General features: G+C 28.5%; 3 protein-coding genes across 4 annotated transcripts; 2 read left to right on the top strand and 1 right to left on the bottom strand.

The window, feature by feature from the left end:
• The first annotated feature begins 575 nt into the window (after nt 1-575).
• LOC132928222 (probable ATP-dependent RNA helicase kurz) lies at nt 576-7630 on the top strand. The gene is made up of 14 exons (XM_060992748.1): nt 576-888; nt 1026-1215; nt 1279-1494; nt 1566-1701; nt 4748-5055; nt 5133-5365; nt 5506-5726; nt 5792-6013; nt 6260-6483; nt 6543-6774; nt 6890-7027; nt 7099-7267; nt 7326-7423; nt 7492-7630. The coding sequence occupies exons 1-14, from the start codon at nt 671-673 to the stop codon at nt 7566-7568; spliced, it is 2682 nt and encodes an 893-aa protein (XP_060848731.1). The 5' UTR covers nt 576-670; the 3' UTR covers nt 7569-7630.
• LOC132928224 (uncharacterized) lies at nt 7408-9428 on the bottom strand. Its single transcript, XM_060992752.1, has 4 exons — nt 9171-9428; nt 8024-8146; nt 7815-7931; nt 7408-7727 (listed from the first exon to the last, which is right to left on the bottom strand). Exons 1-4 carry the CDS (start codon nt 9192-9194, stop codon nt 7623-7625), a joined length of 369 nt encoding a protein of 122 aa, XP_060848735.1. The 5' UTR covers nt 9195-9428; the 3' UTR covers nt 7408-7622.
• A 1088-nt stretch (nt 9429-10516) lies between these two features.
• Nucleotides 10517-12891, top strand: LOC132928223 (peroxiredoxin-5, mitochondrial). Of its 2 annotated transcripts, XM_060992751.1 has the most exons (5): nt 10517-10828; nt 10991-11080; nt 11145-11279; nt 11369-11500; nt 12562-12891. In XM_060992751.1, the coding sequence occupies exons 2-5, from the start codon at nt 11069-11071 to the stop codon at nt 12751-12753; spliced, it is 471 nt and encodes a 156-aa protein (XP_060848734.1). In that variant the 5' UTR covers nt 10517-10828; nt 10991-11068; the 3' UTR covers nt 12754-12891. The 2 variants fall into 2 exon arrangements, with proteins under 2 accessions (XP_060848734.1, XP_060848733.1); XM_060992750.1 differs by lacking the exon at nt 10517-10828 and having other exon boundaries at nt 10835-11080.
• Nucleotides 12892-22630: the final 9739 nt, after the last annotated feature.

Below are 22630 nucleotides of genomic sequence, written 5' to 3'. Positions count from 1 at the left end.
GTGTTAATCAAAGCGCCGCCGGGAATGTCGCCGGAGCGGGATACGAACTCGTTACACCTACCTAATCCTATCCTATCGACTACAGTTCGAGTAGAGGATCGATGGCAAATCTCGAGCACCGTTTCCAAACCGTCACCAAATTCGCGTTTTTTCGTATTTCATTATACACACACAGACATTCTCGTTAATTTTCTTTTGAATATATTTGTAATCGATATTCGTTTTATGCGTATTTTATTTATATTTATTATATTATTATATATAAAATATATATACATATATGTATTGAACGACTTTTGTCTCACGCCCAATCGCTCGTCACGATCACACGACAGAATTTCGGTACGTATAATAAGGCGTATACTACACGAATACGGAAAAACTCGGAAAAAGCTATAAGATCTGTAGAAAATCGTGTAATAATAATAAATAATAATCGTAATAATCGTACAGTCGTCCAACATATTTTTGATAACCGGACCGGCGCGATAACGGCGGGCGGCGGCGACCGAAGCGCATTCTTTTTTCAGCGAACGCAACTACGGTTAGTACAGCAAGCGCGCTCAAGTGGGTTTCGGGCGAAGCCTCACGCGTTTTATAACATAAGAAGAAGAAGAAGAAGATATTAAATTATTAATTCGATTGTATATTTTTTCCAAAATCAGTCATTATGAGTGGAAAAACAGATTCTGTTGCTAAAAGGCAGCCAGTACTGATCAATCGGACATCAGAAATTATAAATTCACGTTCAAAGTTACCGATTATTGGTGAAGAACAAGTCATTATGGAAGCAATCAGTGAAAATGATGTCATTATTGTTGTTGGTGAAACGGGTAGTGGAAAAACGACACAAGTCCCTCAATTTTTATATGAAGCCGGCTACTCAAGGTAAACACACTTTTATAACATGTATAATTCAACACCTTTATTTTGTAAAAAATGTATAAATAAATAACATTAAATGTAACACAGTCATTAATAAATCAAACAACTAACAAAAATATGTTGTATTTGTTTATTTTCAGTGGGAATAAAATGATTGGTGTCACAGAACCTAGACGTATTGCTGCAATATCTGTATCTCAACGAGTAGCTGAAGAGTTAAATGAAAAATCTGATATTGTATCATATTTAATACGTTTTGAAGGAAATGCAGGTCCTAATACAAAAATAAAGTTTATGACTGATGGTGTATTGTTAAAAGAGATCCAAAATGTAAATTTGGCTATTTACTATACTTAAATAAAAAATAAATATATAATTTATATTTATTTTCAGGATTTTTTGCTTAAAAACTATTCAGCAATTATATTAGATGAGGCTCACGAGAGACGAGTGTTTTCTGATATACTAATAGGAATGTTATCCCGTATTGTTAACCTGCGTCAAAAAAGATCAAATCCATTGAAGCTAATCATTATGTCTGCTACTCTTAAAGTTGACGATTTTTCAAAAAACCAAAACCTTTTTCCTCAACCACCGCCTATTATTGAAGTAAATATTTAAAAAAATAATAGATTGTTTAATATATATTTTAATTTAAACTACTTTGAAATGTTATGTAGCTGAGTTCAAGACAGTTTCCAGTGACAATACATTTTAACAAGAAAACTCCACATGATTATTTAGCTGAAGCTTACAAAAAAATTTATAAAATTCATTCCAATTTACCAGCTGGTGGTATTTTAGTGTTTCTTACTGGTATATATTTATTTTATATTATATTTTTAACCTTTATTTTTATGTAGATCATTTTAGTCTTTGAAAAGAAGTTTTTCATATACAGGGTGTCCCGCCAGGATTTACCCATTGCGATATCTCCTGAAATAATAGAGATATCATAATTCTGTTTTTTTAATAAGATTCACAGGGACAAGAACTACAAATTTTTCATGTTTTAATTTATTTTTATGTTTTGGTAAAAAAGTTAAAAAATTTATTTTTTTATTTAATTATTTAAAAAAAAATTGAAGATAGCCATTTTGTAGTTTTTTTTTTTTCGAAAATATTGACGTTTTAAAATTTTAATTTCATCAATTTCCTGATTTTTAATATTTTTTCTAGTTTCGAAAAAAACTGCGAATTATTTAATACGATAGTGCCATAGTGGTATCATTGTATCAAACATGTGGCCCGCCGCCCGCGTGCTCGTACGGCTGGCGAACGGGTTTCAGTGTGGCTTGCAATAAACGTCATATTTTATTTCTTCAACATTGTTAAATTGTTAAATAAAGTTAATAACTACCTATTGTACAAAATATCAATATGTACATTTTTGTTATACCTAGTATTAAATATTATAATTATAATAAATAGAAACACCTTTTTTTTACTAAATTCAAACTCAAAGTAAACAAAATACATTAGTTTTATCTATTTATTATAATTATAATATTTAATACTAGGTATAACAAAAATGTACATATTGATATTTTGTACAATAGGTAGTTATTAACTTTATTTAACAATTTAACAATGTTGAAGAAATAAAATATGACGTTTATTGCAAGCCACACTGAAACCCGTTTGCCAGCCGTACGAGCACGCGGGCGGCGGGCCACATGTTTGATACAATGATACCACTATGGCACTATCGTATTAAATAATTCGCAGTTTTTTTCGAAACTAGAAAAAATATTAAAAATCAGGAAATTGATGAAATTAAAATTTTAAAACGTCAATATTTTCAGAAAAAAAAACTACAAAATGGCTATCTTTAATTTTTTTTTAAATAATTAAATAAAAAAATAAATTTTTTAACTTTTTTACCAAAACATAAAAATAAATTAAAACATGGAAAATTTGTAGTTCTTGTCCCTGTGAATCTTATTAAAAAAACAGAATTATGATATCTCTATTATTTCAGGAAATATCGCAATGGGTAAATCCTGGCGGGACACCCTGTATTTCCATTGTGGTTTTTATTAAAGCAAATTGAAGAATATTTTAAATTATGCTTCTGAACCACAAAAATACTAGATGTTCCAATAATTTATATAACTAAAAAAATGTATTATGTAACAACTATTTTCAGCATAATATGATACTTATTTCCCAAAAATAAAATTTCAACTTACTATAAACTTCAATTAAACTTTGCAATTTTAGATATCTCATAAGATTAAAAAATAGTTCGGTCGCAACGTTCAACATGAACACACGCACGTCGTAATCGTCCGCGCTCCGTTATCATATCGCTATTATATAATTGCCACAATAACATTACGTCATTACCATGTCGCATACACCTAAAACAACGAAGCGAAACCTATCAAACAGTTCGCCCAGTCAAATCGACAAAAACACAAAAGTATTTGTCACCCCGAACCGCTACACCGTACTTAACACCGATGAAGACAATGTACTCACCACACCTTCAGCTAGCACCACGAAAGATCCGGATAGACCACCTCAAAAAGTTCACAACGCTAAGCCCGAGGCTCCTCCTATCCACATCAAAAACATATCTAACTTCTCAGCATTCAACACCATCTTAAAAAATATCACCGGACCCAATGGTTACACCTGTAAGTCCACTCCATCATACCTCATTGTACAACCCACCGATAAACGATCTTACAATGCAATAATAGATCATTTACACGAAACAAGCGCTAGCTTTCATTCGTTTTCCCCCCCAAGCCTTCGCACATACAGAGTCGTCATCAAAAATTTACATAGTTCCACCTTACACACCGATATTACTTCTGCTCTTACTGAACTGGGACATTCAGTCAAGAGTATTTACAATGCCAAAAACAGGAACAACTGCCCACTTTCAGTTTTCTTTGTGGATATCCGTCAGCAAGATAATAATAATGATATCCACGATATTACATATCTTCTCAACACAATAGTGAAAATCGAAAAACCAATCAAAAAAAGACGTGGCCCATCGCAATGCCACAATTGCCAAGACTATGGACATACAAAGAACTATTGCAGCCATAAAGCTCGATGTGTCAAATGTGGTGAAAACCACCTGACAATCGAGTGCACCAAGGACCGAAATAGTCCAGCCAAATGCGCATTATGCGCTAAAGACCACACCGCAAACTTCAAAGGATGCCCAGCATTCCAGTCAATATATAAAAAATCTGCTCAAAAGTTTCAACCAGTCAAAGATCCTGACCATCACTCTCAACAGTCTCAACCCAGAGCCAAAACCAAATCATATGCAGAAGCCACCAATAACCAAAATAAAATCACGGAGCAAATATCAAATACCTTTTCAAAACTCATATCTAATTTAAGCTCTTTAATTAATCCATTAATTTCCTCCTTACCTCAGTCTTAAACACACTAATAGCTAAGGACATTATCTCCCCATAATACTATCGCACACTGTTTCATAATACCTACATAATCTTATCTTTTCTTAGACCGTATCCTCATTAATTTTATCTCAAATAAATAGAAACTATTTTTCGACCAGCCATGTCTATCACTATTCACTACTAACGACTATATTATAATGTTAATTTAGAATTTATATTTAATTATTACTATTATTTCTTTTAACCGTATCATTATTATAATTAAGATATTGTAATAGCACTTGGTGTGCTGAAACATTTTTCGAGAATAAATAAAAAAAAAAAAAAAAAATATTAAAAAGCTTGAAACCAAAAAAATCATGTTTTGGAAATAAAAGTTGGGGTTTTAAACTGACTGCATTTATTTCTTTATAATGCTGTAAATATTTAATATTAATAATCAAGTAAAAAAAAAAAAAATGTGTTTTCAGGTAAATTAGAAGTACAACAATTAGTATCAAAACTTCGTAAAGCATTTCCATATCGAGAAACAGATTCCAATAGAGAAGTAATTACTAAATGTAAGCCTGAAGTAAAAAAAGAAATTGGAACATGTTTGCCCGATATTAATTTAGATGATTATGACATTGAAATGCATTCAGAAGATGAGTTAATTCTTTCGGATAACTCAAGTAATGATTCAGATGATGAAATTCCAAGTAAAATTATGAAATTTAGTTCTACACCACTATGGGTGCTTCCTCTCTATTCATTGTTACCTGCCCATAAACAATCAAAGGTTAATTAGAGCTACTTATTTACTGTTGTATATAAATACTTAAAATCATTTTAAGATTATATCCCTTATATTTTTAGATATTTGAACCACCTCCTCCAGGTTGTCGTATGTGTGTTGTTAGTACAAACATAGCAGAACTCTCTTTAACTATACCTAATATCAAATACGTTGTTGACTGTGGAAAAACTAAAATTCGAGAATATGATCCAGTAACTAGTGTTTCAAGATTTTCAGTTGTTTGGGAAAGTAAAGCTTCAGCAAATCAAAGAGCTGGTAGAGCTGGAAGAACTTCACCTGGACACTGTTATCGGTAAGTTTACAGTTTTTAAATAGAATTAAATAGATATTTATTTATTTTTATTGATCTTATCAAGGAAATTACAAAAAGACAAAATTATTTTGTTATAATAAAAATTTTGTAAGATATATTGTTGTTTTTTTATCTTATAGTTTATTTTCATCTGCACTATTTAATGACGAATTTCCAGAATGGAATTTACCTGAAATTCAAACCATACCTATTGATAATGTTATTTTACAAATGAAATCAATGAAAATTAATAAAATTACTAGTTTTCCATTTCCAACTCCACCAGATAAACAGACCATTTTAGGAGCAGAAAAAAGATTAATAACACTTGGCGCTTTAGATGCTGACAAAAATGATGCTGGTGAATTCAATAACTATAATATTTATTTAACTATGTAATAAGTAATTGTTTAAAAATATTTTTAGAAATTAACAATATTACACCTCTGGGAAAGAGTATGGCTGTTTTTCCATTAACCCCTAACTATGCCAAGATGCTATGTTTGAGTAAAGACCGTAGTTTATTACAGTATATGCTGTTTATAATTTCGGCAATGTCTGTTCAAGAGTATTTACCTGGTGATAATGTTGAAGCCTGGAAAAAAACCAAACTTTCATGGGTAAACAGAGGCGAATTTTTACTTTTAGGTAAAAACTGATAACAATGCATTTATTCAAATATTTAATCAATAAAATAATTGTATTGGCAAGTTTTACTCCTGTCAATTATTTTCAAATTAAATATTAATAATATAACATTTTCCATTTATTATTATGAGTAATAAAGTTGAACAGTTAAATTTATAATTAACATTATTTTGTTAGATTTATTTATGTAAAAATATAATTTCAAAATTGTATACCTTCTATTTTTTTTTTTTTTACAATATTTAGGGGATCTAATGGTAATACTACGATCCATGGGAGGCGCAAGTCATGCAATGAGAAAATCGGGATTAGGAGGTCTACAAGATTATTGCACTAAAACAGGATTACATCAAAAATCAATTTTAGAAGCTTGGAAATTGAACAATCAATTAATTAATCAACTCAACATACATGTACCATCATTAAAATTAAATACTGATTTAGACTTGGGACCGCCCACACCAATACAAGTATGACATGTTAGGAATTACTATTTATTTTGCAATAATGCAAAATGTATTATTTGTAGGTGAAACAAATAAGACAAATTGTGTTAGCCGGTATGTTGGATAGAGTTGCAAGGCGATTAACTACCAGCGAATTAGAAAGAAATGGCTTAAGACAAAATAAGGCTGCTTATTATGCATCCAATTTATCAGAAATAGTATACATACACAACAGCAGTGTTTTAAAAATATGTAAACCAGAATGGTTAGTTTACCAGGAGATATTTGAAGTGCAAGACAAAATGTATATTAAAGGTAAATAAATAATAATATTTACATTAGTTTAGTTAGGATTTAATTTTTTTTAACAATAAAGCTAATACAAGATGAGATTAAACATTTATAAATTTATAATAATCTATTTGTTAAGGCATTACTGCAATTGATCCAGAATGGTTACCCATGTATGCTAGTAAATTATGTAAAACATTAAAAGTATTGGATTATCCTAAGCCTAGGTATGATAGAGCAACTGAGAAAATGTTCTGTACAATTAATGCAACTTATGGTAATTTATTTTACTAATTTTTGTCTGAACTCTGCAATCTAATAATAGAGTTAAAATTAAATTTTATTCAGGTCAAGCTGGATGGACATTACCACAAGCTGAGATTGAATTTCCTGATATTGAACAAAAGTATTCTTGGTTAGCTATATTTATACTGTATGGAAAAGTTTTTCCACAGTTGCTATATTTTAAACGATATTTGATAACTGAACCTGAATTCTTACTAATGCCTGTGCAATTGTAGGTACATATTCCACATTACATGAACAGCTGTTTCTTTTATTTTTATTTTTTTTAGCCTAAAAGAACCGTTTTATCTGCTTTCACAAACATTAATGAAAAACCAAGATGATTCAGCGAAAAAAATTAAAGAACATTGGTTAAAAAAGCCAACATGTAAACTTTTATTGATTAAATAATAAAAATGTTGGATGTTTACAACAATTTTTTTTTTGTTTTTATAGATTTGATGGAAGGATATTTAACATGGTTACCAAAATCAGCACATAATAAAATAAAACAATTATGGCCACCATTGTAAAATTAATGATTACAGTCTTTCTGCTGAATGATTTTAAGTAATATAAATAAATTATTATTCAATTTCATCTTCGTCAATTTCTGAACCAACATCTTCATCAACTGTCATTTCATCTGAGCTCTTATTTTCTTCAATAGGTTTAATTGTTTTACTTTTTTTCTAGAAATATATGTTTTTTTTATTACAATTTTTTTTAAAATTAATATTATATAGTATAAAATTAAAATAATTATGTAATATTGTTACTTTTTGTTTTAAAACATTTCTCAATCCACTTGTTTGAGTTTGACTTATAGATGTCATTAAAGACAATGAAGGTGCTGAAAGTTCAAGACTCTTCAATTCATTTAACATTTCCGATCTCTAAAAATTAATAAAAAAAAAATAATAATAAAACTTTTTATGAAATATAACAAAAAACATTAATAGGTAATAATAAGAACAAACTAAATTACTTTTTGGCTTTTTTGTTTTTTTTCTATAATTTTTGTAAGTGCTTTTCTTTGTCTAGTAGTCAGTTTTTTTTTCTTTATAGCTTCTGTATCTGTTTGATTTTCATTTTTATTCGACTTGTTTTTCTATAAATTGTAATGCAAAATGTATTATTATCTTAACATTATTTGAAAAAACAATATACAACAAAATTCAATATTTCTATAGCAGCTCAATTTCTCAAAAATTATAGTAAATCTTACAACACATCATCTTAATTTACAGTCTAAACATAAGTAACCATTTAATGATGTGAGTATTTATAATACCAAGAATCATCTATAGTTTGTCCAGCGACAGAACGCGCCAATTCTGTGTTATCCTGCTATCAAAACTTGTTTCGCCTATGGCTTGGTATTAATTATTATATATTAAAAATTTAATATATATTAATTTGCAGAAAAACTGATTTTGGTCAGTCTGCGGGGCGTTCTCTCGTTGGACAGAGTATAATTATTATTAGTATTGTTTTATAGATTAGATTGTACTAATATTATTTTTACTTTATTCATAATTTCTCATTATAATTCATTGTATTAACCCTATTCATAAAATTAATAATTATGATTGATCAGCTTTCAAAGTGTTTATGTTACACTATGTGAAAATATGAATGTTTATGTTTCTAAACTGGTTATTTGTGGAGTGTTATATTGAGAATGGTGCCAATGTCAATGATGTTTCTCCATATTTATCTATTTTTTCTTTGAATGAAGTAAAAAAAATTGTATTCATTAAAACTTTAAATACATATTTTTATTCCTCTATGAAATTACTACTACGGTTGACAGTCAAATATTGTGGCAGGCACACAAAATAACTTTTAATATTGTTTTTATTTATTCCAAAATTTAAAAAAAAAATGAATCTTGTTTAGAAACAAAAAAAAGTAAGTTTTTCTAAAATTGAGGTAATCTGCTACCTATTAAATATTATAGTGGTATAGTGTCAACAAGATTGTATATCCACCAAACCTATAGATATCTAATAAAACAGAATTTAATACAATGTTATATACCTATTATTATATTATACTGTGTACAAAACATACATCTATGCAGCTATGTAGTGAATAATAATAATTTATAAACTGTAAAGAATAGGTACTACCATTGAATTTCTATTTTTCTTCATTTTTCCACACAAACAAGACCACTAATTATATTATATTGTTAAATAAATATGAAATTATACAACAAAACATACAATTAGTAGCACAGGAAAATTTCGATCATTTATTATTTTACTGGCTCTAGAAATTATTTTAAACACAGGATTAAGTTATTTAATTAAAATCACGACGAAAGGCTAAAACTAAAATCAAAAACTCTGAATTCATATCTTTATTATCTATAGCTATGCCATGTGCGAAGTGCTCATGTGGTGATAAAGTGGCATTTTCATGATCATGAACCAAAGTGGTTGATATTGTTACAATGTATTATAGTTATTTTATCATAGTCAAGTCAAAACATTCTATAGTTATGCTAAAAACTCGAGTATTCAACAAAATGGACGAAGATTCTGCAATACCGTATTTGGCGTATTTACATTTAATTTTAATTTATTAAAATTTAAAATTAATAATTATTAGTTTACAAGTATCGTATTATTGTAGAATGTAGCCAACCTGAAACAAATCTGATAATAGTGATAACCGGGCACCGGCAACCCAAGGTTTATAGATACTATCTATAAACCTTGCCGGCAACCATGGTATGCTAATACCGGTGCCGGCAACTATACAACAACTTACTATAACTACGCTTGCGACATTTTCATTGGCGGATGGTGTTGTTCCAGCCGAGCCGCCGCACCTGGGCACCGCCATGTTTTATAATACATTGGTCTGTATATACTACATAAGTATACTAAAAAAAAATATAATATTATTTAATATTTTTTTGATATAGATATATATATATATAGATAATTAAATATTAGATATATTGAAACAATTGAAAGTTCGAATTTTAAAAACCGTAACCCACACTTATTTTAACTTTTTTCCACTGTAGACGTATTATTGTGTTAAGCCGGGTTCACGCTTTCACAGCTACGTCATGGCTTAAAAATTATTGAACATTTTTCAAATTAACACATCATTCCCACAACTCATTTTGTAATGACAGATTCAAACCTCTCACTAAAATTCAATCAAATCTCCGCTTATGCTGTCGTGTCGTGTCCAAAAATTGAGCTCGGCAACCAACTCACGGTAGACAACGGCCAATCAGATATTAGAATAGTAGAATACGGTATAGCTGCTGTGAACTCGGCTTTAATTTTAGGACGATTGGGTACGACATTTTTGCAGTTCATACTACATAATATATTATATTATAAAATATAAATGACACTCGTCGAATCATAGCCAACATATTATTATCCGTGTTTATACACGGTTGACCATAGTAACGTATTGTTACTACTTACTACACGATCAAGGTTTATAGATTTACGAATTTACTGTAATATACTATTTGCGTCCGCCCCATTGTATATGAACTCGACCGCCGCCCTATCACCGATCAGTGTGATCAGCGACCACCTAATAATAATTATTATTATCACTTTGCGACGCAAAGTTTGCGTTGACCTTGGCAGTTGGCAGTTAGCAGTGGCAGTAGTGACTAGTGGAACTTTACAATCTTTACATTCGTTGTTCACCGTTCGTCACCTATTCATCGTTTGTGCTCATCTGCCATCCGTACCGGTCACCAGTCAATCACTTACATTTTAATAATATTAACCATTTTCGTAAAACGGTAAAGTACACACACACATACACACATAAATTACCAATACATAATATATTATACGTAATAGTAAATAACTGCGTTGTTTATTTACTGATCATTTGTCTCATAATATATAATAATTATACCAAGCTTATTTCAACCATGTTTTATTCTATTGGGGCATTACAGAAGACAGTGAGTGCAGTCCCGTCCACAGTACTCAGTACAATAACCAAACGTCTATTAAGCATTAGCCTGAATTCCAAGATGCCGGTTAAAGTGAGATAGATTTAAACTATTTAATTATTATTTTTTTTATCTTCATAATTTTCAATTTTAACAGGTTGGAGATACAGTGCCAAGCGTAGACTTGTTCGAAAATACACCCGCCAACAAAGTTAACATATCAGAACTGTGCAATGGAAAAACTGTTATACTTTTTGCAGTTCCCGGAGCATTCACTCCAGGCTGCTCGAAGGTAAATTTTTACATTTTTTGCTGTATCGTATTCATACATAATATAGATTACTTTTTAACTATTTAATTAATTTAATTAAATGTATTTAGACACATTTGCCTGGTTATGTTAACACTGCTGCAGATCTGAAAAGTAAAGGTGTAGATGAAATTGTTTGCATTTCTGTGAATGATGCCTTTGTCATGGCAGCTTGGGCTCAAGATCAAAAAGCTGAAGGAAAAGTAATTTTTCAAATTATCATTAATATTATTTTACTAAATAGTCTAAATATACCTCCATAGGCATGTCTACGGTGGCAGCCTAGGCTGCCCCTGGAATTGTCGAAAAGCGCCAGTCACCCGAATTTTAATCTAGTGATTTACAACTTTTATTCAGAAAAAAACCCTATAGCAATTTAAGGGGCAATTGAATGGGGCATTTTTTGATTCATTAAGATGGCACCGGTCATTAGCTAGGCTGCCACTGTATATGAAGTCACTTCCTTACATAACAGTGATTATTATTTTAAAAAAATGTTTGTGTTTATTTTTTTGAATTATTGCAAATGAAACAAATTCAAATTAGGTACATATATATTTTTATTTTTATTAAAATTATAGTCTGTCTCACAAAAGAGAGATTCTGCGTTTTACAAATCAAAATGAAAACATAAATTTAATTTATATTACATAATATAGAAATAAATATTTTAAACTTTGCTATTTTATACGTGGGTTTTTAATTATGACTGTATTAATCACCCAGTTTGATAAAAGTTTGACCTTTAAACGTTAGTATAATTAGTAAAAAAAATACATATCATTAATATGTTGTAAATAATTCATATTCATATTTAAAAATAAACATGTCTTACAACTACAGACTTATTCCCATTATTATTTATTTTCTTGATTTAGAGTGTAGACCATTTATTATTTATACTAGTTGCATTTAATGTGTGAGTTTTGGGGTTAGGTTGTATATTGATTGTTCTATTCACCTGTCACTTCTAAATATGTATATTATATAATCAATAGTTTGATTGTAACAAAAGTTACTTTGTTAAAAATATAATTTATTTAAGGTTGCCCACGGGGATAATAAAAATAAAAATATACACTGGAAATAAATTACAACATGTTATCTTTAATTTTTATGTCACATGTATTAATTTCTAATACATAGAAGTTATAGAGAAAATATCTTGAAAAATAATCAGGAATGAATATCAGAACCCCATTTGTATCTTATTATTGTACAAGAATATTTATATAGTTAATGATTTTGTATTAATTTATTTTAGGTACGATTATTAGCTGATCCTAATGCAGAACTCACAAAGGCCTTTGATTTGGCCATTGACTTGCCACCATTGGGTGGTACCCGTTCCAAGAGATACTCAATGTTAATCAAAAATGGTAAAGTGGAACAATTAAATGTTGAGCCAGATAACACTGGATTGTCTTGTTCATTAGCTAACAAAATTGTTTTGTAATGTAATGTTAATTTTATTTTATACTTTTTTCAAATTTATTTATATGAATCATTTACAAAAAATAGTGCTTTAACAAGATACCTATATACTAATTTTTTTTCAGTGCAAAAATTAAAGATACATATTATACTATTTAAATTTCAAATTAGTTCTTTTTTAATATGTATTCCAATACCTAAATTACTATTTATTAGTGTTGAATTGTTATAGTTAAATAGAAGCGAAATAATTTAAATAAATTTTTCTTTATTTTATACCTTAAAGTATTAAAAATGATTAAATAAGTTATAAGTACCTGAAAGCTGATAATAATTTTCTAAGAAGATGTCAGCACACTGTTAATTTTCCCTCTCTGGCCAAGCGTAACATAAACAAAATGCATTTATGCAGAATCATTTTTAATATGTTTTTGAGTAATCTTAGAGTAAAATCACCCATTACCAGAATGATGAGAATAATTTTTTTGTGGGTATGACATATCAATTTGTCTAAATATTGTTTCAAATCAATTTAACATTATTTAAATTCACAACATTTTTATTTTTATTTTATATAAAATTAAGTAAAAATAAAATATAAAACGGATATTGTATTCCTTCAAAAATATTATCCTCTATAATTTTTGTAATAAGTGATTTTACTCTAAGATTACTGAAAAATCATAAAAAAAAAGATTTTAGGCAAAAGCGTTTTATCTGTTGTATGTAGAAAGAAAACAAATATTGCGCTGACATTCTCTTAAACTGCATTAATATTTATAATATATATTTTATCATTTTTTTAAGTAATAAGTCAATTAATTTCTATAATTATACAAGTTGAACTAAACACTAGGATAACTATATGGTCACATATTATGTATATAAAAAAAATATTGAAAGATTTATTCTCCCAACAAGTTGATGGCAGTAACGAGGCATTATACTTTTAGTTTAAAATTCTCTTGTATCCTTCTTGTACTTAATAGGCTTAATTATATGGTTTCCATATAATTGTTGAAATGAATTACAAAAACAATAAATAAATATGTGTTCATGATTTTAATAAAGCCAATTAGATGAATATCAGAATATGTTATAATTATATTTATACATAATATGATTTACTGATTTTATAGTATTAAATATTGAATAAATGTATGCTATGTTTAAATCTGTAGATACAATCACAAATTATTATACTTATGACTTATGACTTATGAGTTATGGGTTCAACTTTTATTTTATGATGTATTATATAATGACTAAACGGTCTATAATATTGTTTATTTAAGTACAATCTAAGGGTTTTACAAATATTAGAGTAAAGAACCAAAACAAGTATGTATATTAATTATTATTATATAAAATTATTTTACTTTTTCAATAATATAAATAATATTGTATGATTAATAAACAAACTTAATTATTAATAAGATAATATTTAAGTATAAAATTAACAAATATATTACTTAATTTGCAATCATAATTATAATTATTAATAATAAAATATAATTACCTAATGCATTCAAATTAAAGAAATTTATTTTAGGAAATGTTATCTGATCTCAATAAACAACTAATATAACTGTTTGTATATCATAATATAATATAACAAAAGTATTTAATTTTAATTTTTCTTGAAGACTAGATTTTGATTTAGTATAAAAATGGGTATTCCATGTCTAATTTGTTGTTTTAAAAATGATTTCATTATTAATGATACAATATAATTATAACTTATATGCTATAGCTCATAGCATTGATTATACAATAATTGTATTGTTATTTATTACTGATTATTAGTTTATTGTATAATCTATGCCCATAGGGTACCCTATATGGTATATTATTATTTAAGAAATATTTGTTTACTTATAGCGATATAAAATAGATTTAAAAAAAAATCAATATCATTTATAAACTATGAAAGTAATTAATCATTATTTTAGTTAAAACATAATACTCTGTTCAATATAGTGCTAATGTGCTATTGAATATTTTAATTTAAATCGAGAAAAAAAATTTATTTGTAAGTCAATAACACCAACTATCAAAATGAATCAACGATTATTAGAGAAAAATAGTTTAATAGTTTATATTTCTTCCAAAGAACTAGGCTACCTGCATATTTTAATATTTAATTGCCTATACCGAAAAATATTTAAGTAGAAATTATCTATTTTATGTATAATGTAATGAAAAATATTTGGATAATAATACGACGCTATACAGTGGCTATACCCGCATTTGTTGTCTTCGTCCTAACTTATAAAGCGTAACAGCAAATTTACAGACAGAAATTCACGTTTAACTTCGTTTGTTTAAAAATTAGAGTGAATCGACCTATTATGAAACTTGAAACAACGATAAGAACATTATTATTTATGTTCTTAAGTTGGTTTTTTATGATAGTTCAATTTTTTAACGAGATAATCATTTTTAAATACACTGATAAAACTTGTAAAACACGCTAAAAAATTTAAGTATCATAAAGAACCAATATACGAACACAAATAATAATTTATTTTTTTATCATTGAGTTTTATAATAGATCGATTCACTTTGATGTTTCAACTAACGAAATTAAACTTAAACCGCTGTACACAAATTTTCTATATTATTCACATGTAAGACGAAAACAACGAATGCAAGTGTACTTGCTATACTGCTATAGTGTCCTCTAATGTCTAATCCTCTTAATAATTTGTAAAGATGAAATATCAAAAAAAAATTATTTTTGTGAAATCGAATTTAAATGTTCAACACAAAATACATTGGTTTGAGAATAATAATTATCTTTAAAATATCAGACAGAAACTGACTGCCAACTGGGTTTTAGAATTTTAGATACCAACCTATACATATATTATTATTATAGGTACCTAGTACCTACCACTATTCCTACATTTATTATATAAAAAAAAATTGCATTGGCATAATTTGCTCATATTTGTGGGGGGGGGGGGTAAAATGTTTCTAAATTTTACCTATAACATCCTCTCCTCCCACAAATACATAAAATTATATTTATCATAAGCATCTCCTTTCAGTACAATAAATGTATGTGCGCGTGTGACACTGGCCACACGGAAACAAATAATTACAAAGTATTCAATAATATATATTTATTGTTAAAAAATAAAATGTATTAATTTTATTTAGTGTTACATAATGTTAAAATCAGTATTACTAACATGGAAGTAGGTACCTATAGAAATATGCAACTAGTAACTACATTTAAAAAAAGAAGTTAAATTTCTTCGAAAGTTAATTTGATAAAATTGATATTATTTCTTAGAAAAATGAAGTATTTAATTTGTCACGGCTCACGGCCGTCGCCGTGCAGGATCAAATATCAACTGGTATATTATAATGGTATTCTTATTCGTTTTGTATACGTAGTGTAAACCGTACAATAGATAGAATTGTATTGCCTTTGCCTATCATAATAGTAAAAATTGGAATGTTTAATAATTACTAATTAGTACCTAACGAACTAACAAATTTATATTTATTTAAGTATTCATTTTTGTACCCGATGACAGCTGGACAACGATATTGCGGTAGATTATACATAAACAAAATATTTTACATTTTTACCTATTTTTGGAAATGAGGGAAGAGAAGGTAGAGAATAGAAATTAAATTACCGGATACGTCACGACTAAAACTTTTTAATAAAAATATAATCTTTTTGGAATTGGAATGATACGATTGATACGATATTGTGTTAATATGGGTAAACTGGGTAAAGTAATTTTACCACGAGGTCAATCAGTCTTTAAAGTTTAAATTAGGTACTTACACAATTATACTACAGTGGCGTGTTCAGTTTTTCTGAAGGTAAAATGGGATATCCATTTTTGGTCATTCTCAAACCACGTTAAACAAAAATAATGTATCATGTATTATATTCTTGGAAGTTGCGTTTTCATGCAGCCATGCAGGTGCTAGACTATTAATAGTTAGTTATATAATAAAAGGTATATCCAGTGGCGTAGCATGAAACTTGGTGGTCCTAGGGGGCTCTAAGCCTATAGAAAGTTGGCACCTTACAGAAATTGAATAATTAAATAGTGATCATAGTAAGATTTTGATGTTATAGATTTGTTTTCATATTTTAAATAAAATCATTTTCAATATTTTTTAATGTAATTATAACGGTCTTGCGCCCCCTAAGTTGGAAATATATGGGGATTTGGTGGCCCCAGTAGCCCTAGTCTAAATACGCCATCACTGGGTGTCTGAGTACATAATTTATAATCGTGTGTATATAGAACGAATATTTTTATACTTTGTACATGTTTTATTATTTATTATACTTATTACAGTAACATCACCATCTTGGCGTAAATCACTCCGTGATGGCGGTAAATATGTTTTCATTGCCTATATTTTATCATATATTTTATTGTTATCAATCTTACATACATGAAAGAATAATAAGTTTTAAAACATGACTTTTTATTTTATCAATAAATGAGGAGAAATCAATACATAAAAATGAGCCGAAGAGGGGATACATGACACCCTCATCCGTCATCTCACCCTATGAGAACGCCCCTACTAGGAGCTATATTGTGTTTATAGTGTACTATATACATATTATTATGTATATCACTGTATATGCATTAATACCCGCTAATAAAAAAAGCACAATTAAAATATCGAACGCGATCTATGTATAAATGCGATTACTATGCATTATGTAGGTTTAAAGGACACGCCGGGACAACGGTCAATATTTTGATGTCATATTATTTGTTATAACTTATAACAGATACGTATAAAAGGTATAATACAAACGTACTGCGTATACCGCCTGTATAAATGTTTAATAATATGTAAACGCGTATTTTTTCATGTCTATAGTATGTACTATAAAATTACTATAGGGGGAACGGGTATACTTGAAATTTACGTCGTAGGTATATAGATATTGTGGTGGCGGGCCCAGGGGCCAGCAGGGAATGGCGATGAGGGTCGAGTTCAGGTCAACTCTATCGCTTCACCACCAGTGAATTGGGGTGATTTAGTTTTAAACTTTTTAACCTGCAGAAATTGTGTTATATAGAATTATATAACAGTAATATGTATGTATATTTATTGTTTTATGTCTTATGCCGCTGTTGCTAACTGATGTGGGGGCGCTTCGAAAGAAAAATAATACACTGATATAAGTGTAGGTAAATAGACATACCTATACAGACATCATCTTATAACAGCAATAACGGGATATCCCTATACCGAATATACGTAGATGTACTACAGGTACTTATATAACATATAACATATTGTATTATGATTTATTACATTTACGTCTAATAATGATATCTTGTATTTATAATTTTTTTACAGTATACCTATACTATACCTATAGCCTATAATATATAGGTATGATATAATATGTGGTGTCATAGGACACGATAATAAGCAATACGAGTTGACGGAAACACGTTAAATATTGGTTATATAGGTCAGTCAATTTTTTTTGTAAATTTTGCTAGGTACTATACACTTAACCATTTTTTTTAGCATATCTAGACAAACATCTTTTAAGGGTTGTATAACTAGTAAACATAAACTTTCTTCTGTCTATTTGTCATTTGCTACTGCGCAAAAAAAATAAGGACTAATATATAGGTATAATGAGTTGTAACAATATTATCAATATTACAAGTTAATAGTTATAGGTATATAATTATGTTGGTCTACAGTTTTCAACGATGACAATATTTTATAATATATCGGCATTAGGTATACTTTTACTATATTATAAGCACCGTGCGGAATAACTGTTTAAGGCTTAAGTAGTTAGGTGTTAGGTCTGTCTAATAATGCAGCACAGTATCGGCTCTCGAGAATTTTAAACGTTCACCGTACGCATATACAACAATACAAACTCAGTAACCAGAGTGGAAATATGTGCGATGAAACAAATTCAAGTTGGATTATTCAACCGAATAACGATATCTGTTCCCAATAACGGCAATAACATGCTCAGCGCGCCCCCGCGAGAATTATGGGATGACCGAGCACCGATGCAACACGGTGCGCGAAGATATTTATTATGATACATATAGGTATTTAAAATCTTCTTCCACAGTGTCACGGACACGTCGGACAACACAATTATATAAATGGTAATAGTATAAATACATATATTTATGGGTCGAGTTTCCATACGAATGATATTGTAATAATATTTCGTGATTATTATTATTATTTATAGCCTATACATAGCCACATAGGCTTCATAGGTATAGTAGTTTCGTAGATATATATTATAGTATTATAGTCATCTATAGTTATAGCCGCATTGGCCATTGGTATACAATTTACAATTATTTCAAAAACTATCAATGAGCAAATATGCAAATATGCTAGATGCTATTCTAAGTACACGTTTAAGAACAAGATATATATATATATAGTCTTATTAACTATAGGTGAAAGCTAGGGAGTGCTTAGTCTCAATTTTTTTATTAACACCTCTATATCAAGTAACTTGATTAATTATGCACTATTATGTCTTATATAATATACTAATATTATTTTCTATAATGCGACGAACAAAAAATTGATTATACGTACTAGTTATCATGACACAATAACGATTTTAAAATTTATTACTGTTAATTTTTTTTCAATATTTAACAAATCAATTAAAAACTGAAGATAATATATTATTGCATATTGCGTGGTAACTGAAATTGAAGACAATAATAGAGTTGCTGTAACTGTATAATATTGTGAATTACTTATAATTAATATTTTATTTAAGCAATTGATTATTATTACAAATATTGTAAATATGAGAATAAAGTAATTTGTATCGTAAGATTTGTATAATTTTAGCGTCTCCGGGATTTATATCTTGTTGCGTAGGTATAACGGTTTAAAAATTCAAAATTCAAAATGATTTAAAATATAATTTTTGCTCAACTGTAATGCTGCAATTTATATTATCAGTGAATCGATAACTTTCATCGGCTTGGAATAATCTTGTATTTTTTAATTACTCATCAAATACTAAATCCACAAATGATAATAAATAAATAAACAATATGTAAGTAAGCATAATTGCAAAGAAAAAAAAAGTTTAGTAAAATAGATCTACATTTTTTTTTGTCGGGCCCAGTTCGCTTATGGCTTATGCCATCCTATTCCATCCCCGTCACCGTCAACGGTGGCAAAATCAATTAGAAACTCTCGGTTATACAACAGCGGTAATAATACCGTATAGTTTATACGCATAAAAAGTCAGTGCGCATGCTCGCACCACGTTTATAATACGCATCTCGGCGCTCAATGGCCTGGAGTTTTTGATTTTTACTTTGGGGCGGCGGCTGCGGCCGCGGTAGGTTTATGTAACTTCTACAGTTCCGCATATTATATAGATACTATATATTATATTTGTTATTATTTATATTTATAAGCCAACACTCGACCGTTCGGACCGACATACTCATACTTATTAAATATTACTTACACATATTATGTATAAGTTGTAAGTATACTTACCTATATATTTATATACACGTGGTCAGATGGACCGCGAAAACGGCGTCTGACTGCATATAGATATATTATGTGACTTGCAACTAGCATCAAAACTTTTCGTCATCGTCGTCATCGCTGCTATACACGTATAACTGTCGTCATATCACCCTGTATGATTGTAGTATTTTTAACCTGAGCTATTCGCTGACAGTTTAATTTTGTGTGTCGAAAAATTTTTCCAGATAATTATATAACGAATAACAATAACGCATACATTTTTTCAAAAAACAAATCGAATTGTTTTTAATTGTGATTTTTAAGTACTTTAGTTTTTCTTATGACAGATATAATATATTTATAGTTTATATACGTATACCTTATTCATATATCTCTATTTCTTTTCATATTCCGAAGCTTCTCTCAGAACTTTTGATAAAGTTAAAATATAATATCGAATATTAATTAACTTGTTATCTATTATATAAATAGAATAATCGATACCTAGGTCCATATATTAATTAATTATATTATACCTATTTAGAGTTTGAAGAATGAATGAATTAAGTATACACTATTACTGTTGCATGAATTTTATGGGATATCCCTTTCATCTGAAGTATTAGGACATTAGGTTTATTAATACCTTGAAAATAGTTCTAGACAATTATTACGCTTTAGCTTATGAATTATAAAGTATGTAAGCTTATTTTATTATACATTATTATATTACCAGTTGCCATTATTATTTTAAAAAAAACTTTAATGTTACTACTATAGTGTATTACAATAAGTGGTTTTCAACGTAGCAAAATCGTATTTTTTTTTTTAAACAAAAAATAATTATTAACATAGGTAGTGACCATCAACGAATACATATTTATATATTTATCACGCACTTCTGCAAGTGTAAAACAATATGAATTTCAGCAATATTATACGTCATTTGCAACATAAATACATATTATTATCTCTATAAAATATAAATACCTAAGTAATGGCGTGCGTGTGATGTGTGCATAATGTTATCATAAATTATTAGAGAAGTAAAAAGCACTGGCCACCCCATTCACGACCCCTTGCATATGGTTGCTATAGGGGTGTCTTGCTAGTTGCTCCAATGTTATTTTTTTCTGGATTGTAAGTCATATGTGAATAAAGTTTGGTTGATATTATTCCAGGTGTTCCAGAGTTATGTTAGAAAACTGGAACATATATACATATTATATGATATGTATACAAAAACAGTCGGCACACATATCAATAACTTCCAGTTTCTGTGTACCTACATAATATATAATATAAAATATTATATCATAATATACCTACTGTTTAATTACTGTTACAACCTCCTGTTAACGAATCGATAATTATAATTATTAATTTTATTAAACTCATTGTAGTTTCACCCTTCGACTTCAAGACAATCGAAAGCAATAAATTACGAATGTACACGCGTAATATTAAATACTTGCACTAGCAACTATAGGTATAGTAGCTACTATATATTAAAATGTAGGTATACACAGGTACCTGTCTACTATTCCACCTTTTTGTTTTTTATTCGTATAGTCTCGTCACTCACCAGTATTACGGTACCAATAAAATGTTATTTTACATACTTCAGATATATAACAAATAATAATATATAGATATTATATAGACATATAAGTAAATGATATAATATATATATTGTGAGTATATTGGTTATTAGACATTAGTTATTTAGTTATTAGTTGTTACAAACAAATAAGGCGGGGAAAATGTGGCGTAGCAAAACGTTAATTTTTCGTATAAATAAATATTAGTAATAATAGTATTATAGACTATAGTTATGCTTAATTGAAGGGTTCATTTTAAACTCCAGACTTTATTATATTGTAATAATTTAGAGCAATAATATTATACACGGTGGAAAATACCAACAATTTCTAACTGATTGTGTACCTTTGCGATGAACACGACTGTCAACTGTCTAATACAGACAAGAGACAATTTAAGTAATATTTAACGTCAACAAAATAAAATTCGTTTTATAATGTCTTCTATTATATTATTTATATATTATACGACAGGACTGCTACATCTGCTCTCCAATCACAAAAAAATATCATACATTTGAGGAATTTGGCTTATAAAATAAAATATTTCAGATTATTTTACATTATTAAATTTAAAAATCGACAGTATTTACCGTGTGGTGGAGACTGGATAGAGGTGATAGCTATATATCTCTTTTTTACTTCCAGAGTTTTTGTCTTTTTATTATATTTATTCTAAGTTATAATTTGATTACTGATTAGGTTATTAGTTATTAGTTATTGTATATTATGTAAATTATAAAAATCCATAAACTATGCAAATTATTATACAATTTATGAAAATAAGAATATCAT

The sequence above is a fragment of the Rhopalosiphum padi genome, chromosome 4 (genome assembly GCF_020882245.1).
Source record: "Rhopalosiphum padi isolate XX-2018 chromosome 4, ASM2088224v1, whole genome shotgun sequence".
Lineage (NCBI taxonomy): Eukaryota > Metazoa > Arthropoda > Insecta > Hemiptera > Aphididae > Rhopalosiphum > Rhopalosiphum padi.
This window is presented reverse-complemented; position numbering and strand designations above follow the sequence as displayed.